This window comes from Notamacropus eugenii, chromosome 7, assembly GCF_028372415.1.
Source record: "Notamacropus eugenii isolate mMacEug1 chromosome 7, mMacEug1.pri_v2, whole genome shotgun sequence".
Taxonomy (NCBI): domain Eukaryota; kingdom Metazoa; phylum Chordata; class Mammalia; order Diprotodontia; family Macropodidae; genus Notamacropus; species Notamacropus eugenii.
Window position 1 is genome coordinate 32,772,292 of NC_092878.1, and position 21,915 is coordinate 32,794,206.

Consider the following 21,915-nt stretch of genomic DNA (forward strand, 5'->3'; position numbering starts at 1 on the left):
ATATGGTCAGACCTGTGCTTTGGAAAAAATCATTTTAGTGGCCAGTTAGAGAATGGATTGAAGTGAGGAGAGACTTGAGACAAGCTGACCCACAATAATCCAGGCATTAGACAATGGGGGCCTGCACCAGGGTGTTGGCCGTGGCAGGAGAAGAGAAGGGGGCGTATTTGAGAGATGTTGCAAAGGTGAAATCGACAGGCTGTGGCCACAGTTTGGTCGTGGGAGAGGACAGGGGAGAAAAATAGTGAGGATTCCAGGATGATTACTAGATGCTGCCCTTGACAGTAATAGGAAATTTGGAGTGGGGAGGAGTTGGAGGGAAAGATGATGAGTTTGGTTTAAGATGTGTTTAGTTTAAGATGTCTACTGAATAGCCAATTTGAGATGTCTGTAAGGCAGTTGGAGCTGCGAGATTAGAGATCAGCAAAGAGGTTATGACAGGATAGGTAGATTTGGAAATAATCTGTATAGAGATGATAATTAAGTCCATGAGAGTTAATGAGATCAACTGGTGAAGTAGTATAGAGGGAGAATGGAAGAAGGCCCAAGAACCCTATGGGACACCTACAGTCTGAGTTTGATCTAGAAGAGGATCCAGCAAAGGAGCTTGAGAAAGAGTTGATCAGATAGGTAAGAGAAGCAGAAAAGAGTGGTATCCCAAAAACCTAGGGAGAAGAAAGTATCAAGAAGGAGAGAGTGTTCAACAGTGTCAAAGGCTGCAGAAAGATCTAGGAGAAGGAGAATTGAGAAAAAGCCATTGGATTTGGCAATGAAGAGATTGATTGTAACTTTCAATGGAGCAGTTTTACTGTAATGATGAGGTTGGAAACTATATTGTAAGCCATTAAGAATGAGAGGACATGAAGTAGAGGCACCTATTGGCTATGATCTTTTCAAGGAGTTTAGCCTTAAAGGGCAGAAATTATAAGATGATATTTATCAAGGATGAAAAGATCAAGTGAGGATTTTTTTCAGGATGAGGGGAGACCTGGCATGTTTTTAGACAGTAGGAAAGGAGCCAGTAGACTGAGAAAGGATGCAACCTGTTAAAAGAGATGATACAGAATAGGATCGCTTGAGTGAGTAGATGGTGTTAGTCATGGTAAGGAGTAAAGCCACTTCTTCACGTGAGATAGCAGCGAAGGGGGAGATAGTGGTAGAAAACATCTGAGTGATAGGAGATGAGGATGAGGGATTGGTGTGAACTCCAGTTTTTTCTGGAAAATATGAGGCAAATTTCTCAATTAGGGGTGCGGGGAAAGGGGAAGCCATGGGAGATCTGAGGAAGGTTGAAAAGATTTGGAAGAGCTGCGAAGAGTGAGATAGTGTATTGATAAGAAAGTTAAAGAATAATTTGCATAACAGCAGTCAGGGCCCAGCTGAGGTTGTGTAACATAAATTTTTAGTGTACTCAACCAAAATGATTGCACGTGTGATTTTCTACACATTTGTTCAGCAGTACACGTGTAGAAGCAAAGGGGGCAGATGACGGGAGTTATCTAAGATCATGACCTTGTGTGTTAAGTATGAGTGTGAGAAATTGAGGATGACTTGAGAGGATGGTGGTGTTGACAGCAATAGGCAGGCATGAGAGACTAGACACCGCACAGATGTTCGCAGTAGAAGAATGTTAGGAAGTCATGAACTTATGTTTAAGGATAGAAGAACACGAGGAAGAATATTCTTTAGGACGAGAATCTAATACTTAATGAGCAGAAAATCTTTTCTCATATATATTGATATCTTCATTAGCTTTCATAGTTTCTTTAAGTCAACTTTAAGAATTCCTAAACACCGAGATTTAGGTGAGTATGTCTATGTGGCTAAACCGTGAGGCTGTTAAAGAGCTTACTTATTTTTGATAATTCCAGTATTAATTTACTTGGAGAATCCTACGTGAATTCGTTGATTTTCATGTGCTTTAGTTTCCCAGTCGATAAGATCAGAATATTACGAAGGTTAATGTATTAATGAACCTGTTATAACATCTCCGAGCAAGTGTCACGAAAACAATAGACGTGGCATCTTGTTTGAACCGTCATTTGGCGCTCCCGCTGTCTTTACTGCCTTTTTTTCCTCCGATATTAAAGCCCTGAAACCTGAATGCAGCAATGCAGGTGAGATACCATTAGAGTTACAGGAAGAGTTCTAGCTTCAGTCTGTGAATCTCTATGCAGTGCCTTTGTTAAAAAACAAAAACAAAACACTGTATAAATTAGGCACTCAATTGTAATGTTCATTTAGGGCACATGCATCTTGTGGCTTCAGTATTTTGTACTAAGATGCAAAAAATTCTTTTGGTGTTAGAGAAATTGATAGTTGAATGGGGCTGAGTGTCCCAAAGGTATTTTATCCAAGTTATACAGATATCTAAAGACAATGTCATTTTTCAAATCCCACCTAAATATAGCACAGAATTAGAGCGATACTGGTTATGTTAGATAATGATTTGTCTACACCTCTGATCTGATGGCTCACTAGAATCATTGTTGAATATGACAGTTATCATTTGAATTGATGGCCTGAGGGTTCAGGATGCCAGCAGGACAGTCCATGTGAATTCTTCCATCTCATCTCAGCAAATTAATGGGAAAGGTTATTATATATAAAAAGACACACTCTGCCATACATAGGAGCAATTCTCCAAAATAACTAAGTCCTGGAACAGATAACTTCAGACTCTGAAGTCCATTGTTGGAATAGTGCATCTTGGATCTTAGTCAAAATACGACTAATGTATTAGCAAAAACCTACATTGGACATTAACTAGGAAACTTTTTATTTTATTTTTAATCATTACTGCCTCCATTTGTACAGTTTAGGTATTACACTTGGTGTTTAGTCGTTGGTTGATGTTCACTTGTTTTTAAATATCGTATTGTCCAGGTGTACCTAATGTCTGATTTCTGGTTTTTCATTTACCTTTTCAAGTCTCCTTCGCTGCTGCCAGAAATAATTAAGACTGATGTCCCCATTTACTTATGCCATTTAGCGAAGCCAAGAATATAATTTGTTTGCATAATTGTGGATCTCCATTCACTACCTCTCAAAAAACAAACATAAATGTCTTTCATACTGTCGGGAGATGAGTTGAATAGTCATGAGTCGTTGAAGTAAATAGATGTAGAGGACGAAAACAAGAAAACAAACCAATAGTAATATAACGTGGATTCGGATCTCTGTGCAGTTCCTTAATGATGGTTCTTGTACCATGTACCCAAACTTCCCAGAGGGAATAGTACAGCAGTGTGAATCCCACTTAATAAGTATCTGTGAAGAAAATGGGTGACTGAACCACTGAAGAAGAGTTCTCTTCATGGCATTTTATCTCATGAATGCAACTATTGAAACAGTTAGGTCACTTTTCTCACTTATTATTTACACTATTTCTATTTCACGTCAAACCAGCAGGTATTTCCTGAGTGTTGTGTGCGAGGTCCTGTACCAGCTACTGTGAAGAGTAAAAAGAAATGTGAAACGTAGGCCTTGTATTCAAGGAGCTGAGCTTGATTAGGTGCTTACAATCTAGCTTTACTTGAAAATAGGGAAGATCAGGTGGCGTGTTCCACTGTAATGACAAGCAGACGTCCAAAGGACTGTACTCCTTGGCCTCTACCATCTTAACAAACATGTTTAGCTTTAAGATATGCTAATTTCTTTTTCATGTTTTATTAATATCAAATAGTATTAAGGAAATGTTGAAACTTGGTTTTCTCATTAGGATTTTGGTTATTATTGATTCCTGATCATTATTTGCTGAAATGAAGCAGATAAAGTTCATAGTTAGTGTATTTGAGATTGTGAATATATACCCAAAATGCAATTTCCTGCAGTCCTAGTTACTTTTAACTCCAAAACACTTTGACCTAGAACATCCCAGATAATTAAAACAGAAAGCTAATTTTGTTATTTTGTTAAATATATGCAGTTAATTTCATAGCTTTCTTCATTATTTCAAGAAAATGAGAATTTCTTTCTGTTGTTCAGCTCCTGTTTTAACAAAGAACTTTTAGGAACGTTTTGGTTTTTAAGTATTTGTTTTGAAAGCCCCCATGCTAATAGTACCTAATCTAGATGTTTACGTTAATAGCTAAACCATGGGCTTCTTATATAGAACCCTGAAAGTTTTTACATTTACCTGACTGTAAGTAATGTGCTCATTATCCAGGTATCCATCAGCTGTCTAGTTTCCAGTTTAACAGGTGTTCCCATACAGTTGGAGATTTGATTGATCCTGATAGTGAGCAGAGGTCTCTTTGTTCTCTAGTGCAGTATTACACATGTATGCAGGGATAGTGCTTTACATTCTGCTATCTTTACTATATGTTTCTTTTTAATACCCTCTACACTTTTGTACCAGTCATAGATCCCAGTTTTATATCAGCTACGCTTGTCATTTTGACCTTGATCTGTTATGGTCTGTTATGATAACTCCACCATGGACAAGGAATATTTTATTGAAAGTTTAACTGTTCCATGAGTGATAAAAAACAGCATCTTTGTAGCTTTTGAAGAGCCAAGTTATTCAAAAGTGGTTGCCACAGCTACCACCACCCCCATATACATAGTTCTTTAAGGTTTGCCAAACTCTTTATGTATTATCTCATTTAACCCTCACGACAATCCCATGATGTAGGTTCTGTAGAGAGGTTAGGTGACCTGTTTACAGGTCACACATCTGGTAAATGTCTGAAGCAGGATTCGAACTTGGGTCCTCCTGACTCCCATGTCCAACACTACGTCCATTGCACCGCCTCCCTAGACTTAACTACAATTTCTCTGTATCTCAACTTACTCTGTATATATCTTGAATGTACATAGCTGTTTTGCATGTTTTCTCCTGTCAAGATGTGAATGCCTTGCGGACAGGGACTGTTCTTGCCTTTGCTGTGTTCTCAGAGCTTGACTTTGTGGCTGGCACATGTTAGGCACCTAGTATCAATGCTTCTCAATTTGACCACTGTAGCTGAGAGAGCTGGTAACTTAACTGCAACTTATACCTTTTAAATTGGGCTCCTTTCCCAAAAGCAAACATCAGATTTTTTGTTAGTAATGCAAAAAATAGAAGAATTAGTAACTGATAAATACTGCTGATTAACTCATAAATATTCTAGTGGATCTATGTTCTTATCAGTGTATTTTATTCAGCCACACAGATGGCAGCCCATCTGTGGTTGCTTTTTCTTCATGACCTTGATCCATGTCATCCCATTCTTCACGATGTCATCTAATAAAAGAAAAACCCCAAATATCTTGATTGGCGTATGAAGTATGAGCCCATAGCAAACTTGATAGAAGTCCATTTAGACTCAGCAAAGTATGAGGAACATTACTTTGTGCATAAAAATCGTGCTTTGACTTATCTTCTTTTTAAAAGTAAATTCTTACATTGTTGTTGACTGATAAGAAATTAACTTTTCCCGTTTTCTTGTTTTTCTTTTGCTAATAGTTTTGAGAGTTTGTCTATAAAAATGGAAAAACATTTTGCAAAAATAGTGTTGTCATGTTGAAGTAATTGTGAATTCATCATTCTTATTTCACAGGAACAGCTACTTAAGATCACGATATAAAACTCCCTAAACACAATGACCAGTAACAACAGTCATAATGTCACTCTGCATTTCACATGGTAGAAGTAGTCTGGGCACTCACATTTTCTTATTTGGTGGAAAGACTGGAACTCGGGTTTGCGGAATCTGTTTTATGTATTTGAATCTCACCTGGTGAATGGGAATGGTGTGTGCTTCAGCTGTTAAGGGAACACCACAGGAATGGAAGGGGGGTATGGAGCACTCGTAAGGAGGCTTGTCTTTTGGATTTGATTCAGACAAACCAGTTCACTTGTGACACGATCTCTCCGTGTGGTTGGTTTCAGGGGGGATTTGTTCAATTTCCCACGCACTCAAGAAGTGGAAGATGAAAAAATGGAGGATGAACCTAGCCCCTGGCCATGCCAACAACAGCCCATCAAGCACACTGCTCATGTTGAGGCCCCTGTTCCCTCAGCCGCACAACAACAGACTGTTACACAAGTGCCATCCAGTCCAAAAGGAGACACTGTGGAGATGGATGTGGTGGAAGAATCCCAAACCAGTCGGGATCAACACGGTAAAGTCTTGTGTGCAAGCCCAGGAACACGAGAGGAAAGCACTTGTCCCAGCACAAGTGACAAAGAAGTACAGACAACAGAACATTCCCTTTGGGCTCCAACTGTTGTTTCAGTAGCAACACAAACCTCGAAAGGAGCGTGTGAACAAGTAGAGGTGGGGACCAGCACGGCTGACCAGAACCTTGGGAGACAAGATGCTAAGGTACAGACTGAGAGGAGGAATGCTGAGAAACCTGCAAATGTCTCAGGAGATGATACCGACTCTTTGCATAGCCAGGTAAGAACAGGCCTGGGCCTTCCCTGGGAATCTTCTCAACTGTGTGATCTACTGGTTAATAATCATGTATTAGTCAATGGAGAAGATGAGACTTTGACAGTACAGGGCTATGTTTCTTACTGAGCACCAGGGAGTCTCTCAAGAATGGAGATGGAGGTGGAGTGGGAGATATTAGAGCTATAACTAATCTGTAATGTTACAGGGAAAACGGAGTAGTATTTGAGTTTAAGTAGATCTCCTTTCTCTTGAAAGAGAGGGTTAGGTGAACAGTCTGCACTTTATTTCATATCATATATGAAATATTTCATAATTCATACTGTGGCCCTTGATACCTTCCTGTCCCTTCCTCACCTATCAGGACTTAGTCTAGTTCCTAGGAGTCCTCTTTATGGAGTGTGAGGGAGGACGGAAAGTTGGTGGGAAGGGGTTGGAGGAGGAGCACAATAAGGATAAGAAGAGAAGTTAGGAAGTGAAGATTTGTAATGGGTGGGAAGGTATCAGGGGCTGATGGTCGGGGCGGAGGAAGAAATTCAAGAATGTAATGAATAGCATGCTAAAAATTGGGTGGTTTTAAGGAGAGAGAAGGTGATATGTTAGATTCACAAGTCAGAAAATAAATGTTCAGGATTTCTTTAGGTGGCTGTGGGATCCTTGGGAGGAAAACAGATGGAAACTGATCTAGGTTCACCTCGGTAAAGAAGTTATGGCCCTCTTCACTTTGGATCTGTTTTGGAAAGGCTTCTTTCTAATCATAAATCCCTCATCAGGTGCTTTCCAGGGTCTCCTGTGTGGAGCTCATTGCATTTACTGATGCCTCTTAAGGAGTAAAGTCCTGTCAGTCGTCATAAGAAAACTTTAGTGCTTGAAATGCCTGCATAAAGAGGTGATGTTCTGAAGCAGCGTATTAGCACTAAGAGGATGGTAGTTTCAACCCACTTTAAGTCCATCAGTCCAGGCACAGGAGATGTTACATATCAGCCTCCTGTTTCCCTGTTTTCATCTTTAAGGTGTTAGTTGAATCTTACAGCTTAATAATTTGGGTCCGTTTTTTGAGCTTTGGCTGTATGTGGGCATGGTAGTTAGAGAGCCTGCCTTGGAGTCAGGAAGAGCTGGGTTCAGTCCCCGTCTGTGACACATTCTAGCTTAGTGACCTTGGGATAAGTCTCTTAGATTCTAAGGATCCTTAGAAACCCTCTAAAGCTGTAAATCAAAAAAGATTTGTTGGTCTGTATGAGTGGAGGGAATTTGTACACTGCATGTTCCCTATATAAATGAACTAATTGGTTCAGATCAAAAAAATTTAATTACTGCTTCTCTTTTCTCACCTAAAATATATTCTAGACTCATGGTTTCATTGGCATAGGGAACTTTCAGTGAATATACCAATTCCAGTGGGCAGCTGTTCTGCAGCTTGTAGGCATAGAGTGTTGCTTGGAGGCCATGGGAAGTTAAGTGACTTAGGTGTCAGAGGCAGCACTCGAACACAGGCCTTCCTGACTTGGGGCCAGCTTTCTGTGTGCTCTGCCATGCTGTCCTTTTCCTCACGAACATGCAGAGCAGTCACCTGAAAGTCTGGAGATCTGACTTCTGGTCTCAGCTTTGCCCCTGACTCATGTCCTTTTCCTCTTTTGATGCCTTCTCTGTGCTGATAAAGCCAAGGAAGGCTGTGCATTGTGGGTAAGACTGAAGTCTGTTTTAGTGGAAGCTCATTTGCTCCTGTAGTCCTCAGGGTTTGGATTGTGCCCCTGGAACTAAGGTTCTCTGCATTTAAAGAGTGTCTTCTTTGACACTGCCCTCATCCTCCCCATTTATGAGTGAAAAACCAAGCTGCTCCCTCTCGGGCAGGTCTTTTTCCGAGAGCTGTTCATGAGAAAGCAACGTTAGTGTTTTTGTCCTTTCCTCTTTCATCTCTGACTCGTCTGTTTTTATGCGGCTGTCACTTGGCTTCTCCTGAGTGGGACAAAGTGAAGACTTCTCATCTAGAGTGGATCAGCCCCTAGGCCTGAGTTTCTAAACTTCAGACACTTGCCACTCATCTCCCCTTGTCTGCTTAACCCATTTCCTTGTCACATTGTACAATCAGAACCCCTTGCAGAACAAAGGAAATGTTGGTTCAGTTTCTTTTTCGATTCTTTGCATCGGGAATTTCTGAGAATATGCCACTTGCTCAAAACATTAACCAATAGAGTTAAAGGTTAAGTTGGGGGGAGTTTTGTGGTTTTTAGCTTTACAATCCTGCATCTGCTCTTGTAAGACACCTCCTGCTCCAGGAAACTGGTGAAGGGACCGCCTGCTTCTTGCAAGAACCACGTAAAGGACTTTGTGTTCATACTTGGAGATGCCTCTGAGTAGTCAGTTTGAGTAGGGGTCTTGCCATCCCACACGGTTTTTTTCTTGTAAGTAGCACAAGTGTTTGATTATAAAAGATGTTTATCATCAGTGATTACGAAATTCAGGTTTGATATGATTTCAAGTTAAAATTTGTCCTGAAGGAATAATAAGCAGCATCTGAAAATGGTCTTCCTCTCAGGATTGTTACCTGGCATTTATGATTGTAAAAGGTATGAAGATGGGTATGTGTTAGGCGTAATATCACTTCAGTACAATTGGGGTTTTAAAAAGGATGGGATAGAAATTTGATAAGTAAGCGATGAAAATACTGATGTCCACAACGTAATGGTAGTGTTAGCTTCTTTGCTTAAAGCTCGAAGGGGATTCTAGTACAGGAAGTTATAGATGTGAAGGAACCAGACAGTCTGAGTCATGGGATTGAGAGATCTGAGGAGAGAGAAAAACCACTTACATTGCTTTAGTAAATATCTCAGTCGAATTTAAGGTGACTTTATCTAATCAGGGTAAGAAGACTGTGCCCACATGGTAGATTTATTGAAGGGATGTGGAAATGCATTCAGCTGAATGATAATGGTGCATTTAAAGTTTCAAGTCAACTTAAATAGTTTAAATTTTTAAGTAAATCTAAATGTAGTTATATTAGAAGTTGTTTTGTTAACTAAAATTGGTTTATGCTATGGAGCAAGCATATTTACAGAAGTATGTGAAAGGAAGCTTATGGCTAAATGTGAAAAGACCTTGGTTTGAGGTCTTGTCATTGTTGCCACTCACGTTCATGAGGGTTTTGTGATAAACTGTAAGTTGTTCTCAACAGAAGAAAATATTTATTGTATGACTTTTGCATGATTTTTGAAAGACCTACCTCCCAAATTTGTATTTGTAAGCTAATCTGTTATAGGAACTTCAGATTTTGGGGGGGGGGGGTGGTGGTGGAAGATAAGGGACAAAGATAATGGAGACTAGGAATTTTAAGGCAAAATAAAACCTCTTGGCGCCCCCCGCCCTCCCCCCTTTTTTCTCCTTTTAAAATCCAGTCATTACAGGACTTCTTAAGAATCTAATCTGAACTGGAGGTGCTCAGAGAAGAGATGTTAACTTTCCATTGTAAAAGGAGAGGAGTTGGCCCCAGCCCCACCCAGGGCCCCTAAGATCTGAAGAGTCTAAAATGATCGCCCAAGCGGCGTGGCTCTTCACTTCTTAAAGGTGTAATCTCCATATAAAATGTAAGCTGCGTATGGAGTCCTGAACCTGGAATTTATTTAGGCGATAATGTCTAGTAATTGATTTTTAGGACAAATTTAAGATTTAAGATGTGAGTCCCGGTAAAATTAGTTCAGATCTTGCTTCAGATGTTTGGTGCCTGTGTGAATACAAGCCGGTCCCTTAACCTTGTTTATGTAGAATGGGGATGATCATAGGAGCTGCCTCCTACAGTGGCTGTGAAGATCAGATGAGATAATGTGAGATAATAACTGCCAGCTGTTGTCAATATAATCTCTTACCTAGTACCTATTTATGAGTAATAATATATTTAAATTTCAGTGTTTGTGTTGGAATCTGTCTTAGATTTCTTAGAGACCCGTTTTCATGTGATAGCTTTTTATTAACATATTTTCCCCACTTCAGGTATGAAATGTAGAAAATATGAATTTATTTCATCCCACATATTTTCCTCATGGCAAGTAAGTTCATTTTCAGCAGTAGCAGCAAAAGAATATATTATGAATGCTTGTTCAGAGTAGCTGAAGAGATATGTGTAATCCTTTTAACTTTAAAGCAGTGCTAGCCAGGGTGAACCGTTCTGAACAAGCATTTGCTCAGTCAGCAAGCATTGATATGCCTTCGCTATGTCAGGCAGGCACCGTACTAGGAGCTAGAAATACTGGGACAAAGACGGTCTGTGCTCACAAGTAGCTTGCATTCTAATGGAGAACATAACTTGTACGTAAATAGGTTATTGCAAAAGAAATACAAGGTAACCTTGGTCGGGAAAGTGCTATTAGCTGGAGGGACTGGGATAAGATTCATGCAAAAAGTGGTGCTTGAGCTTAGTTTTGTATGGATACCATGAATTCTAAGAAGTGGAGGGGTGAGAGGTGGGCAGAACAGTCAGTGCAAAGACATGGGAGTCGGAAATCCAGTGTCAAGTTTGAGGAGCAGAGAGAAGGCCAGTTTAACTGTACTTTAAAGCATGTGGAGGGGAGTGATATGTAATACAGAAAGCTAAGCTGGGACCAGGTTGCAGAGAGCCTTAAATGCCAAACAGAAGAGTTTCTATTTGGTCCTGGAGATTATAGGAAGCTGTTGGAGTTTATTGAGGTGTATGCTGGCTGTCAGAGGGAGAGATGGTAACAGGATTGGAACTGCGCTTTATGAAAAAATCATGTTGACAGCTCTGTGGAGGATGTCTGAGAATGGAGCAAGGTAGGGAGGCCAGTCAGGAGACTGATGGAAGAGTCCTAGTGAGGGATGATGAGGGTTTAAGTAAGCTGTGCAAGTGGGAAGGATGGGATAATAAACATGAGATGTTGTAGAGGAAATGACTATTAGTATGAAATAATGTGATGTTTATATTGAAGATTAATTTATTTGTTTGAATTCTTTAGTTTTTGTAGCTCCTTATAAAATAGGAGTTTTGCCAAATGTACATCAGAGGTTGCAACTTACAAGCTATTAGGATTCGTCCTTGAAAGAAGCTTTAATGTGGGAAATATCAAGGGTTTACAGCTGGAAAGAAAGCTCAGAGGTCATCTAGTCCCCTTACACGTAAGGAAACTGAAGCTAACAGATAAAATGCCTTAAAATATACCTAGTGTTGTCAGACCTAGGTTATTTGACTTCAAAGTTGACTCTTTTTACAGCTCTACCAAGACCTTATTTCCCATCACAGAATTCATATTAGAAAGACACCTTATAAAGTCCTTCTGCCTAAGTATAAGACTCATTCCACACTGGAGATTTCATATGGGAGACAAACTAAATGAATGGTGACAATTGAGGGGAAGGTTTTTTTCTCTAGAACCAACACTTCATGTGTCAGCAGTTCATAGTAGAATGAGAAAAATTAAATAAAAAGAAATAAACATTTTTTTAATAAAAATAACATGACATTAGTACGTAGAAGACTGGCATTGGAGTCAGGTAAGCCTGGGTTAGAGTTGCCTCTGACACGTACCAGCCATGCGACCTCAAACAAGTCCTTTTATCTCTCCGTGCCTCAGACAACTCTCTGAGAATATAAATGGCAAGGTACAACTGTGCATGTGAGTGTGGGAGGATTGGGTACCAGGAATTCTCTACATTGATAAAAGCACAGAATTGGATGGAAAAAAAACTGTATGTTTTATATTGTAGTATGAGCCAAGTTTCACTTGGTGTTTTCACATGTTTAGCCTTCATAAAGGCACAAGGTTTTATTTGAATTAATAAATTATTTTTCTTTATGATAGAGCTATAAACAGGATTCTCACTTGTTCAAAATTTGTTTGTAGACATCAACCCAGGTTTTAGGCGTAATACATTCACGGCATGTCTGTTAAGTAGATTATGTACTGAATGTTTCAACACTGCAAGAAATCTTGTATCCATTTCCGGCTGTAATTAATTCACGTAGTTTTACTGCATTCTGATTTCATGAAACCCATCAATTGTGTCATTTTGAATTGGTTGGGTTATAGTTCTATCCATTTGTATTAGTGTGTAAATTATCTGTTCTACTGTTTAAACATTATAGGGAGAAGAAGAATTTGACTTGCCTCAGCCCCCACCTGGCCAGGTCTTGCGTCGTCACATGAGAACTATACGTGAAGTGCGCACACTCATTACACGTGTTATCACTGATGTATATTATGTAGATGGCACAGAAGTGGATCGAAAGGTGACTGAGGTAATAATATACTAGATTTAAGTGACAAATTTCACTCAACAGAATGGTACCTTGGGTTTCTTGTGACCATTCTATCTTTTCCCTGTGTCCCCATTATCCAGCTGTTGATGCTTTGTTTTCTGTATGTTTTATATCAGAAAGTAAAAGGGTGAAGTAGCTCCGAGACCTCCGCACGAGCTAAAAGTTAATGATTCCAATTTGTAATCCTCTCCAGTCCTGATACTGCTGTGTGGCCCTGAACTTGTCCCTTAACCACTCAGTGACCTTTTCTTTTAATGTAGAGATTTAGAAATGACTATCAAACTTTCTCAGGTGTGCAGTATTAATGAGGAGCAGCATACTAAAAATACAGTTTAAAATTTTTATATAACGTTTAAAAACCTTAGTATAGGATCATTGGATCTAAAGTTGGAATGAATCTCAAGAGATCATCCAATCCACCTCGGTACTTTTGTGGACGGCAAAATGGGCCTGGTGGTGGGCAGTGCTTTTAGGTCGCACAGGTACTAAGTCTGAAATAAAACAGGATTGGAATCTCATTTCTTTGACTCTAGATCCACTATCACACTATAATTCATATGCAGGTTGTTATACGGTTTTACAAGGCATCTGTTGTAATCACCCAGTCAGTCAGAGAATCACAGATTTAGATAGAGATGGACGGAACCTTAGAGGCCATCAAGTCCAATGCCCTGATTGTACAGATGAGGAAACAGAGCCTGAGAAGAGGTTAAGTGATTTGTTCAGGGTCACATAGCCTTTATATAAGGTAGAATTTGAACACAGGTCCTCCTGACGGAGGCCAATACTCTTTTCACCACTCTAGGCTGCCTCTTTTCTTCCAGCTTTGGAATGTTGGCAATAGATTGCTTGTGAAATTCTGAAAGTTCATGTTTTTGGAAGCTGACGTAGACTCATCTTCAGGGTTGGTGTAATGTCTAAGTTTTTAATGATCACGTTGCCACTTGTTGCTCTGGTTAAAGTTGTGTACTTACCTCAGAGCTCGGGCTGAAATTGGACATGGTGAAGGAATCGCATATTAGAACCTCTGCTGGTGAGTCTGATTCAGAACTGGAGAAACAGGGCAGGAAAAGTTATTCCTTTTGTATCTAGAGACTCAGCATAGTTTTCAGGTTTTTTGGCTATCTTAAGAATCTGTTAAGAGGTCCATTATTGAGCCTTTGAAAGAACTAATGCTTTTATGCTCAACTTTTACACGCAGTATGGTGAAATATCATATTAAGGCCTCAAATATATATGTTTGTCTCATAATGACAATAGCTCCCATAGATTTCATTAAGATTTATAAAGCACTTTGTTCATAACAGCTTTGTTAGGTAGTAGTGGAAACATTCTTATCCACACTGTAGAGATCCATTAGCTGAGGCACAGAAGGGGCCAATCCCTTGTCCGCATGTACACACAGTGGATTTTAAGGCCAAGATCTATGTTGTTGGACTGCGTGTTGCTGTTTCTGCTGTTTGGATGTTCATTACCCATATTAGCAATTTGGGGTGATCTTTCCTATGGCAGCTGATCATTTACATTTCTTCTTCTGAAAAGTATTTGTTCATTTTATTGGGAATGCCTTTTGGTCTTATATATTTGAGTCAGTTCAGTGTGTATTTTGGATTCTTTTTTGGACTGATCCTGTGATTTCAACAGTATGAGAAACTGCCTCTGCAGCTTGACTCGTCTGGGGTCATCCGGCCAATCCGCCTCACAGCAGGGACTGGAACCTCGGTCTTCGGAGCCCAGCTCTGCCCAGCATGCCATGTGTTCTCTCTGTCTATTGATATCAGACTTGTCAGGAATATTTAATGCAAACCCACATTTGGTTAAGAGTGTGCTCTCCCCTGCCCCTCCTTTCATCCTCCAAGCCACAGTTGTGAAAGAGATCTTCTGTTTTCTAAATGGTTATATGTGGTTTTTTATGTAGGCTGTGGATGTGAGACACTGGTATTATCTGAATTTCTACTTCCTTCCCATTTTTCCATCAGTTTCTGATGTTATTTGCCCAGTTACTGAGTTATTTACCCACTAGTTTGATTTCCTGGCTTTACGGACTGCTAGGCTGCTGTACTTACTTATTTCTGTGTCTGATTGGTATCACTTACCTACCTTTCTCTTTTGAATCAGGACCAAGACAGTTTTCAGGTTTACTTATTTAGAACATAGTTTGTTCTGTGGTGATGCCTGTGTCCTCTTAATTCTTACACTTCCCTGTTATTTTCCACAAGGTTTCAGACCTTTTGTTCTCTTGAGCGATCGTTATTATTTTGTCCAGTTCCATAAAGTACACTGCAGTCTGAGTGATGTCCCAGCCCCGTGGGTGCAGGGCTCTGCTTCCATCTTCTTGAACCTTCCCCACATAGATCTAACAGGACACTTGTGCTGCCTATTGTTGGGACCTCTTCTCAGGTTTTATGCCAGTCGCCTGTCCACCTCTAAGTTACTTTCTTCAGGGATAGGGAGGGAACCCTCACTCTCTGTCTGAAGATTTTCTCTGCCAGTTAAAATTCTCAACCCATGTGCCTGTATCTGTGAGAGCTGTGCTGAGACAGTCTACCACTTCATCTAAGGCATTCACTTGGGTGCTTTTTCAGAAAAAAATAATAGTTCTATATCCAACATTGGATGATTTTCTATTATCATGTTAGTCTTGCTTCAGGAATGAAGAAACCCACATCCTCTTCTAGACTATGGTCACTTCAGATGATTCATTCCTTCTCCCCATACCTGCCCCAGAAAACATGTATATTGGAGTCTCAGGAAGGGCCCGTAGGGTAAGATGTAAGTAACATTGAACTTGGAGTCAAAAGACCTGGGTTTGCGTTCCAGCTCCAATACTCACCAGTTGTGTTATCTTGTACAAGTCATCTCTTAGCTCTAAGCCTCATTTCCTCATCTGTAAAATGGAAATATTAATCCTTGTACATCTTAAGAGTAGAAGTAGAAGCCCTTATAGTAACATTTCCTTACTAGATAATAGATAAAGAAGGTTGTCATAGGTAAGAAAACAACAGGAATTATTGAAGACCTTTTTGACTCACCTTAGAGGCCATTGAAGACTTGTGTCATATGAGCAGCCAAAGGACACACTCTTCTATCATTTTAATTCCCCTTAGTGATCACAGAGTAAACTTGTCCCTGTTGTCTTGCCTTAAACAAGGAAACTTAGAGGTCCCTTCATCTTTCAGATAGGGAAACTGAGGTACAGTGAGATTGGTTACATGACTTGCCAAGGACACAGGTAATAAGTGGCAGAGCTGAGGTTCCATTTCAGATGTTCTGTCCAATGCAGCAGGATTTCTTCAACTTCCCCTAGTGGGCATTTGGAGGAGTGTGCATCCTCTTGGAGAATGAAGCTACCTTATGCAGTTTTTTAAATAGGGATCTGTTACTGCCAGTGCTCACCACTGTTGGAAACTAATGTGAGGAGCTGCCGCATATTCTCTGTAAAGTCACACACCAGAAAATTCTTATTTAAGGTATTGGTGTACTGTTGCTGCTGTTAGTCATTTACCAGATAAATGAAGCTGTTGAGATCCTTGTTGTTTGTCCTTCATTCCCAAAGAGGATCATGACATGAGGAGGTGAGATCATGACTTGGATTTAAGTGAATCAGGGCTATGCAAAGTCACCAGCCCCACTCTTTTCCTCTGGAGCCAGGGACTCAACTGGCCAGTTCCAGTTGAACAATGCAGCTTCCTTCCTTCTTTCCTTCCTTCTCTCCCTCTTTCCTTCATCCACATAGGGAATCATACGCTTACTGGTGGGTGCTCTGCCCAAAGGAATATAAATTTTGATCCATGGAACCTGATCTATAGCCTGGTGTTTTTGCTTAAATGTCCTGGTCCAGGGCTCCTCAGAGCAGATTGTCACCGATACATATGTATTTTGATGAATAATATTGTTAATGGTTGCACTAATTAAAATAATACCCTGTTTCATATTCTTTGAATTATTCTTATAGTCAGTAATTATTTTAACGTTTTATCTTTTGGCTTGATAACTGTATTTCTAACATCCAGTAATACTTAGAGTATTGCTGCTGCTTATAGCAATAAACCGACTAGTTTAAAGATGATCGTCTCCATTTTACACACGAGGAGGGTTAGATTCAAGGGTGAGTCCACGGGGGTGGGGCTCAAGCTTAGGTCTTCTGATTCCAAGTTCAGTGTTGTTTGCCATATGCAAGTTTTTTGCAACTTCTAGCTATATTTTACCTAGCAAGATTTGAGGTATGGATTGCAGGACAGCAAAATAAAGGATTTTGCATTTCACAAAACAAAACTTGTACTGTGTGTATTTTTTTAATATACCTTTTTCAGCAGAGGATGTTTAACATTTTTCTCATGTTGAAAGGGTGTTTATCAGTTACTTTTATATTGTCTGGTACTTGTTTTGTTCTGTTTACGTGAAGGGAGAGAATCAGGGGGTGATGGAAGGAGCCCTGAGGCGCGGCTAGACCCTGGCTCTGCCGCCAGCTCCCTCTGCCGACCTGGGGAGGTCATTTCACGTCTCTGGGCCTCATTTGTAAAGTGAGAGGATTAAATTAGTCTTTTTTATTTGATAGTAATAAGGGTCAAGATTTTTCCCCACATCTTTGATACCTTCACTTAAATATACACCCTGTGAATTGATTTCTCCACACCTTAGAATCTCCTTGACTCTTGCACGTGACTGTGTCTTCTGTGTGCACTTGGTCTATTTCAGGTGCGTGTCCATCTTTGTCCTCTTTAGTTCCATCCGTGTCTTCCCTATGAGCATGTTTGGGATTGTGATACTAAGGAGTTAAGTCTAAGACTCTGCTGCTTTGATGATAGAAAGTTTGGTATAAAAATCCTTGCAGATTGTTTTTCATTTTTTTCTTCCGCTTGTTTTCTTCAATTTTCAACCTTAGACATGATTGGAATGACTTTTGACTGTTTCTGCTTTATGATGTGAAACTACTTGTAATCATCCATAATCCTTTTGATAAGATTTTACAATGAGTTTATGATTTAGATTAGAGTTGCCTTTGGTTGTGCCCTCCCTTTCTCTTTCATTCGTTTTCATTTGCGATCTCTCTCTCTCTCTCTCTCTCTCTCTCTCTCTCTCTCTCTCTCTCTCTCTGTCTCTCTCTCCTAGGCAGTAAAGTGAGTGAAGTGTTCCCTGACTAAGGGACTTTCTGGCATCTTTTGTTCTCGTAGCAATTAGTTTACATTAATTAAACTTCTTTATAAAATAATAGTCATGATAGTTGGAGGTGAGGGGCATAGAAAGGCACTAGTAACTGGAGAGAATCATGAAAAGCCTTGTGTAAGAATTAGTGCTTGAGCCAAACTTTGAAGGAATCTAGGGACACCTAGGAAGTGGAAGGACAGAGGTGTTGTGTGTTCTGGTCAGAGGTAAATAGATGTCATACGGAATGTCACATATGGGAATAGTAAGGTCAGTTTGGCTGACCCACTGAATATATAAAGGGGGGATAACACATAAAAAACCTGAAAAACTAGGTTGGTGCCAAGTTTAAAGGGATTTAAGTGCTTAAGAGAAGAGTTTACATTTTGTCCTAAAGACAAAAGGGAAACAGGAGCTTGTAGACAAGGAACTGTAACCAAAAATCACCAAACTGTACATTCCCTTCCACCATTTGATATTACTAATGATTCGACTGCTAGCCATTTGCTCAAATTCTTGTATGGGTTTAATGAAATATTATCACCCATAAGAAATTACCAATGTGAAGACTTCAGAGAAACTTGGGGTGATTTGAATGAACTGAATCAAAATAAAATGAGCAGAAGTAGGAGAGTGGGTATCACAGTAGCTCCAACAACACCCAGGAGGGCAGCTTGGAGTGCCTGAAGGATTCTGATCAATGCAGAGATTGATCATGACTTCAGAAGACTAATGGTGAGTGTGCCTCATGCTGCTTGTAGAGGAGGGATGAACTAGAGGTGAAGGATCAGGGGTGGCTAGTGTGATGGCTAGGTTTCCTTGGTTGTACTTATTTGTTCCAACGAGGGGCTTTGGAACACTTACTTTGAGAAGTGGGAGAAGGTGTGAGATACGATACACAGAAAGAAACAAGTTCAGAAGTGGACAGAAACAAACAGCAGTTTTGTTATTATCTTGTTAAAATCTCTCTTATTTGATTTTTAAAAAAAGTCCTTTTTTAAGTTCTTCCAAGAACTCTTTTTTTGGGACCATTTGACGTTTCTCATTAAAATAGGAGTGGCTTTTTTAGCTCCATTATCTTCTTCTCAATAGTAACCCAGATCTTCTCTATCCCCATTGTAATCATCTGTGCTTGAGTTCTTTCTCCTTTCTTTACTTATTTCATTCATTTATTGATTGTTTTATTTTGTTGTTAGCCGCTGTCAGTGCAATCACGTTCTAGTCCCAAGGTACAGGGAATGCTGCCCCAAGCCTCGGATCTTTCCTACTGTTACATGGGACCCACCCTAGAGCTCTTCTCTCCACTCCTAAGCCACACATGATTTTGCTCCCTCTGGTTCCTCGGGTGGCTGTAAACTATAGCTGTCATTTCTGCCCTGGAACTGAAGCCAGGTATTCTGCTGTCCTGCAAGTGCCCACAGCCAACAGGGTCCCTGCCCCTTGCTACTGCAGTCACTAGGTGTGTGCTAGCTCCTCCTCCTTGCAGCCAGTCTGGGACACATCTGGTCAGCACAGCTGTGCTTGGTGTCCCTTGGCAGTAGTAGGTCCTTTAAGGTCCTATTCAGCTTTCAGACACCCCCACCCCACGCCAGAACAGGTCTTAAGATGAAAGTTTCTAAAACTGGGGCTACTTCTTAGCCCAGCTGCGCCCAGGACTTGTTTGTGAATTTCTGTGTAGTTGGCCTGGAGATGTGCGCTTTACTTAGGTGGGACCTCTGCTCCTGGAGGTTGGGTCTTTCCAGGGGTCTTCTCAAATTGTCTTAGGAGATCGCACAAACAGAGCCAATGCAACCAGGATTAGAAGGGAAGCAGAAAACTGGGAAAGAATTTTTACAACTAGTGTCTCTGATAAAGGCCTTATTTCTAAAATATACAGAGAACTGAGTCTAATTATAAGAACATATCATTCCCCAATAGATAAATGGTCAAAAGATATGAACAGGCAGTTTTCAGAGGAAGAAATTAAAGCTATTTATAGTCGTATGAAAAAGTGCTCTAAGTCACTATTGATCAGAGAGATGCAAATCCAAACAGCTCTGAGACACAACATCACACCTATCAGATTGGCTAACATGACAAAACAGGAAGATGATAAATGTTGGAGAAAATGTGGGAGAGTTGGAATAGTAATTCATTGTTGGTGGAGCTGTGAGCTGATCCAACCATTCTGGAGAGCAATTTGGAACTATGCCCAAAGGGCTACACAAACGTGTATACCTTTGATCCAGCAATACCGCTAATAGGTCTATATCCCAAAGAGATCACAAAAAAGGGAAAATGTACAAAAATATTTATAGCACTTCTTTTTGTGGTGACCAGGAACTGGACCTTGGGGGGATGTCCATCAATTGGGCAATGGCTGAACAAGTTGTGGTAGATGAATGTAATGGAATACTACTGTGCTATAAGAAATAATGAATAGGAGGACTTCAGAAAAACCTGGAAAAACTTACAGGAACTGGTGCTGAGTGAGGGGAGCAGAACCAGGAGAACGTTGTGCACAGTAACAACAACAATGTGTGATGACTGACCTTGACAGACTTGGCTCTTCTCAGCAATGCCAGGGACCTAAGACAACTCCCAAAGACTCGTGATGGAAAGTGCTGCCACATCCAGAGAAAGAGTGATGGAGTCTGAATGCAGATGGAAGCAGACTATTTGCTCTCTTTTGTTTTGTTTTTTTCTTTCTCATGGTTCCTCCCATTTATTCTAATTCTTCTATACAACATGCCTGTTGTGAAAACAGGTTTAATAGGAATGGATATGTAGAGCCCATGTCGTATTACAGAGAGAGAGGAAGGGAAGAAAGTGAAGAAAATTTAAAACTTACGGAAGTGAATGTAGAAAATTTAAAATTAATTTAAAAAATTTTTAAAAAGAAAATTAAAAAAAATTATCTTAGAAGAATAATTGCTTTACATCCCGTCTTTATTTCTGCTGCTATCAAGTGATCTTCTGTCCTTTTTTGTGGAGGAAATTTGGAGAGCCAAAAGTTTTCTGACCTATTTTGCCATCTTCCCAGAACCCTCTCTTTTTAAATCCTCTTCTTTTTAAAAAGAGTCCTTGTGATCTTAGACTAAAACCCAGTTTTATAATCTGAATCTTTTTTGCCATTTTTAAGTTTTGGTGTCACTCATTTTAACCTAATTTGTCAGTTGAAATGCACTGTCTTAATATCATTCCTCAACTTTGTTTTCTCTTTTTTCCTTCCAGGAGGCTGAGGAACCAGTGGTGGAGTGTCAAGAGTGTGAGACTGAAGTCTCTCCATCACAGACAGGCGGCTCCTCAGGAGACCTGGGGGACATCAGCTCTTTTTCCTCGAAGGCATCCAGCTTGAACCGGATGTCAAGTGGGGCAAGCAGTGGCCTCTCAGTTGCACAAAGCAGTAGCAGCTCAGGGAAGGGAGCTGGTCTTGGCAAAGGGAAAACAAGTGCAACAGAATCTGCAGATTTTGCCTTACCCAGCACATGTGGAGGCCCAGGAAAACTGAGGTGCAGATATTGTATCCAGAGGTAGGGACATGGGCTTAGTGTGGGATGAGGAGGCTGATGTAACTTATGGAAAGGGGAATGATGGGAATGGCAGAAAGAGAGTTCGGAAGATTTTCGCCAGCCCTCAGCACCCCCTTGCCCCAGACTAAATGAGTTCTCTTTTCCTCCCTTGCTTTTGGGTTGTTACAGTAGGTGTTGCTTCTTTAGGGTACTTTTAGCTGATCAGTTAAGATACTGCTGGAGGATCAGTGTGAGCCTGTCACTCTCATTCTGCTGGCAAAGTACCTTCCTTCATAGGCCAGAGACCCTGATGGGCTCCTAGTAGCAAATCATAGGAGGTATGTGAATATTAGGAATATGATGGACATGATGGGGGTGTGCTATTCCTGTGACTCTTTCCCTGCTTCTTAGGAACTGCCTTGGAAACCATAGAATCATAGAGATGTAGATGGAAGGGACCTTAAGAGTATAGAGTTCAAACCACTCATTTTTCAGATGAAGAAACTGAGGCCTGAGAAATTAGGTTCTTTACCCAAGTTCATACAGATAGTAAGTAGCAGAGCGAGAATTCAAACCCAGATTTTCTGATGCCAGATCCAGAGCTTTCCCACTGCACCATGCTGCCTTTCTCACT

The 21,915-nt window shown here is 40.3% G+C and overlaps 1 protein-coding gene across 14 annotated transcripts in view; it reads left to right on the top strand.

Moving 5' to 3' along the window:
• LOC140513773 (TP53-binding protein 1-like) overlaps window positions 1-21,915 on the top strand; it is a 130,270-nt gene that overhangs the window by 90,243 nt on the left and 18,112 nt on the right. For 12 of the 14 annotated variants that reach the window (XR_011970340.1, XR_011970338.1, XR_011970339.1 and 9 more), the window contains 3 exons: window positions 5,876-6,386; window positions 12,472-12,624; window positions 21,004-21,302. Coding sequence is in view for 9 of the 14 variants with exons in the window: in XM_072623748.1 (XP_072479849.1) it covers window positions 5,876-6,386; window positions 12,472-12,624; window positions 21,004-21,302 (963 nt within the window). In the remaining 5 variants the exon portion in view is untranslated. The remainder of the gene's footprint in view (window positions 1-5,875; window positions 6,387-12,471; window positions 12,625-21,003; window positions 21,303-21,915) is intronic. The other 2 variants (XM_072623749.1, XM_072623751.1) reach the window with 2 other exon arrangements.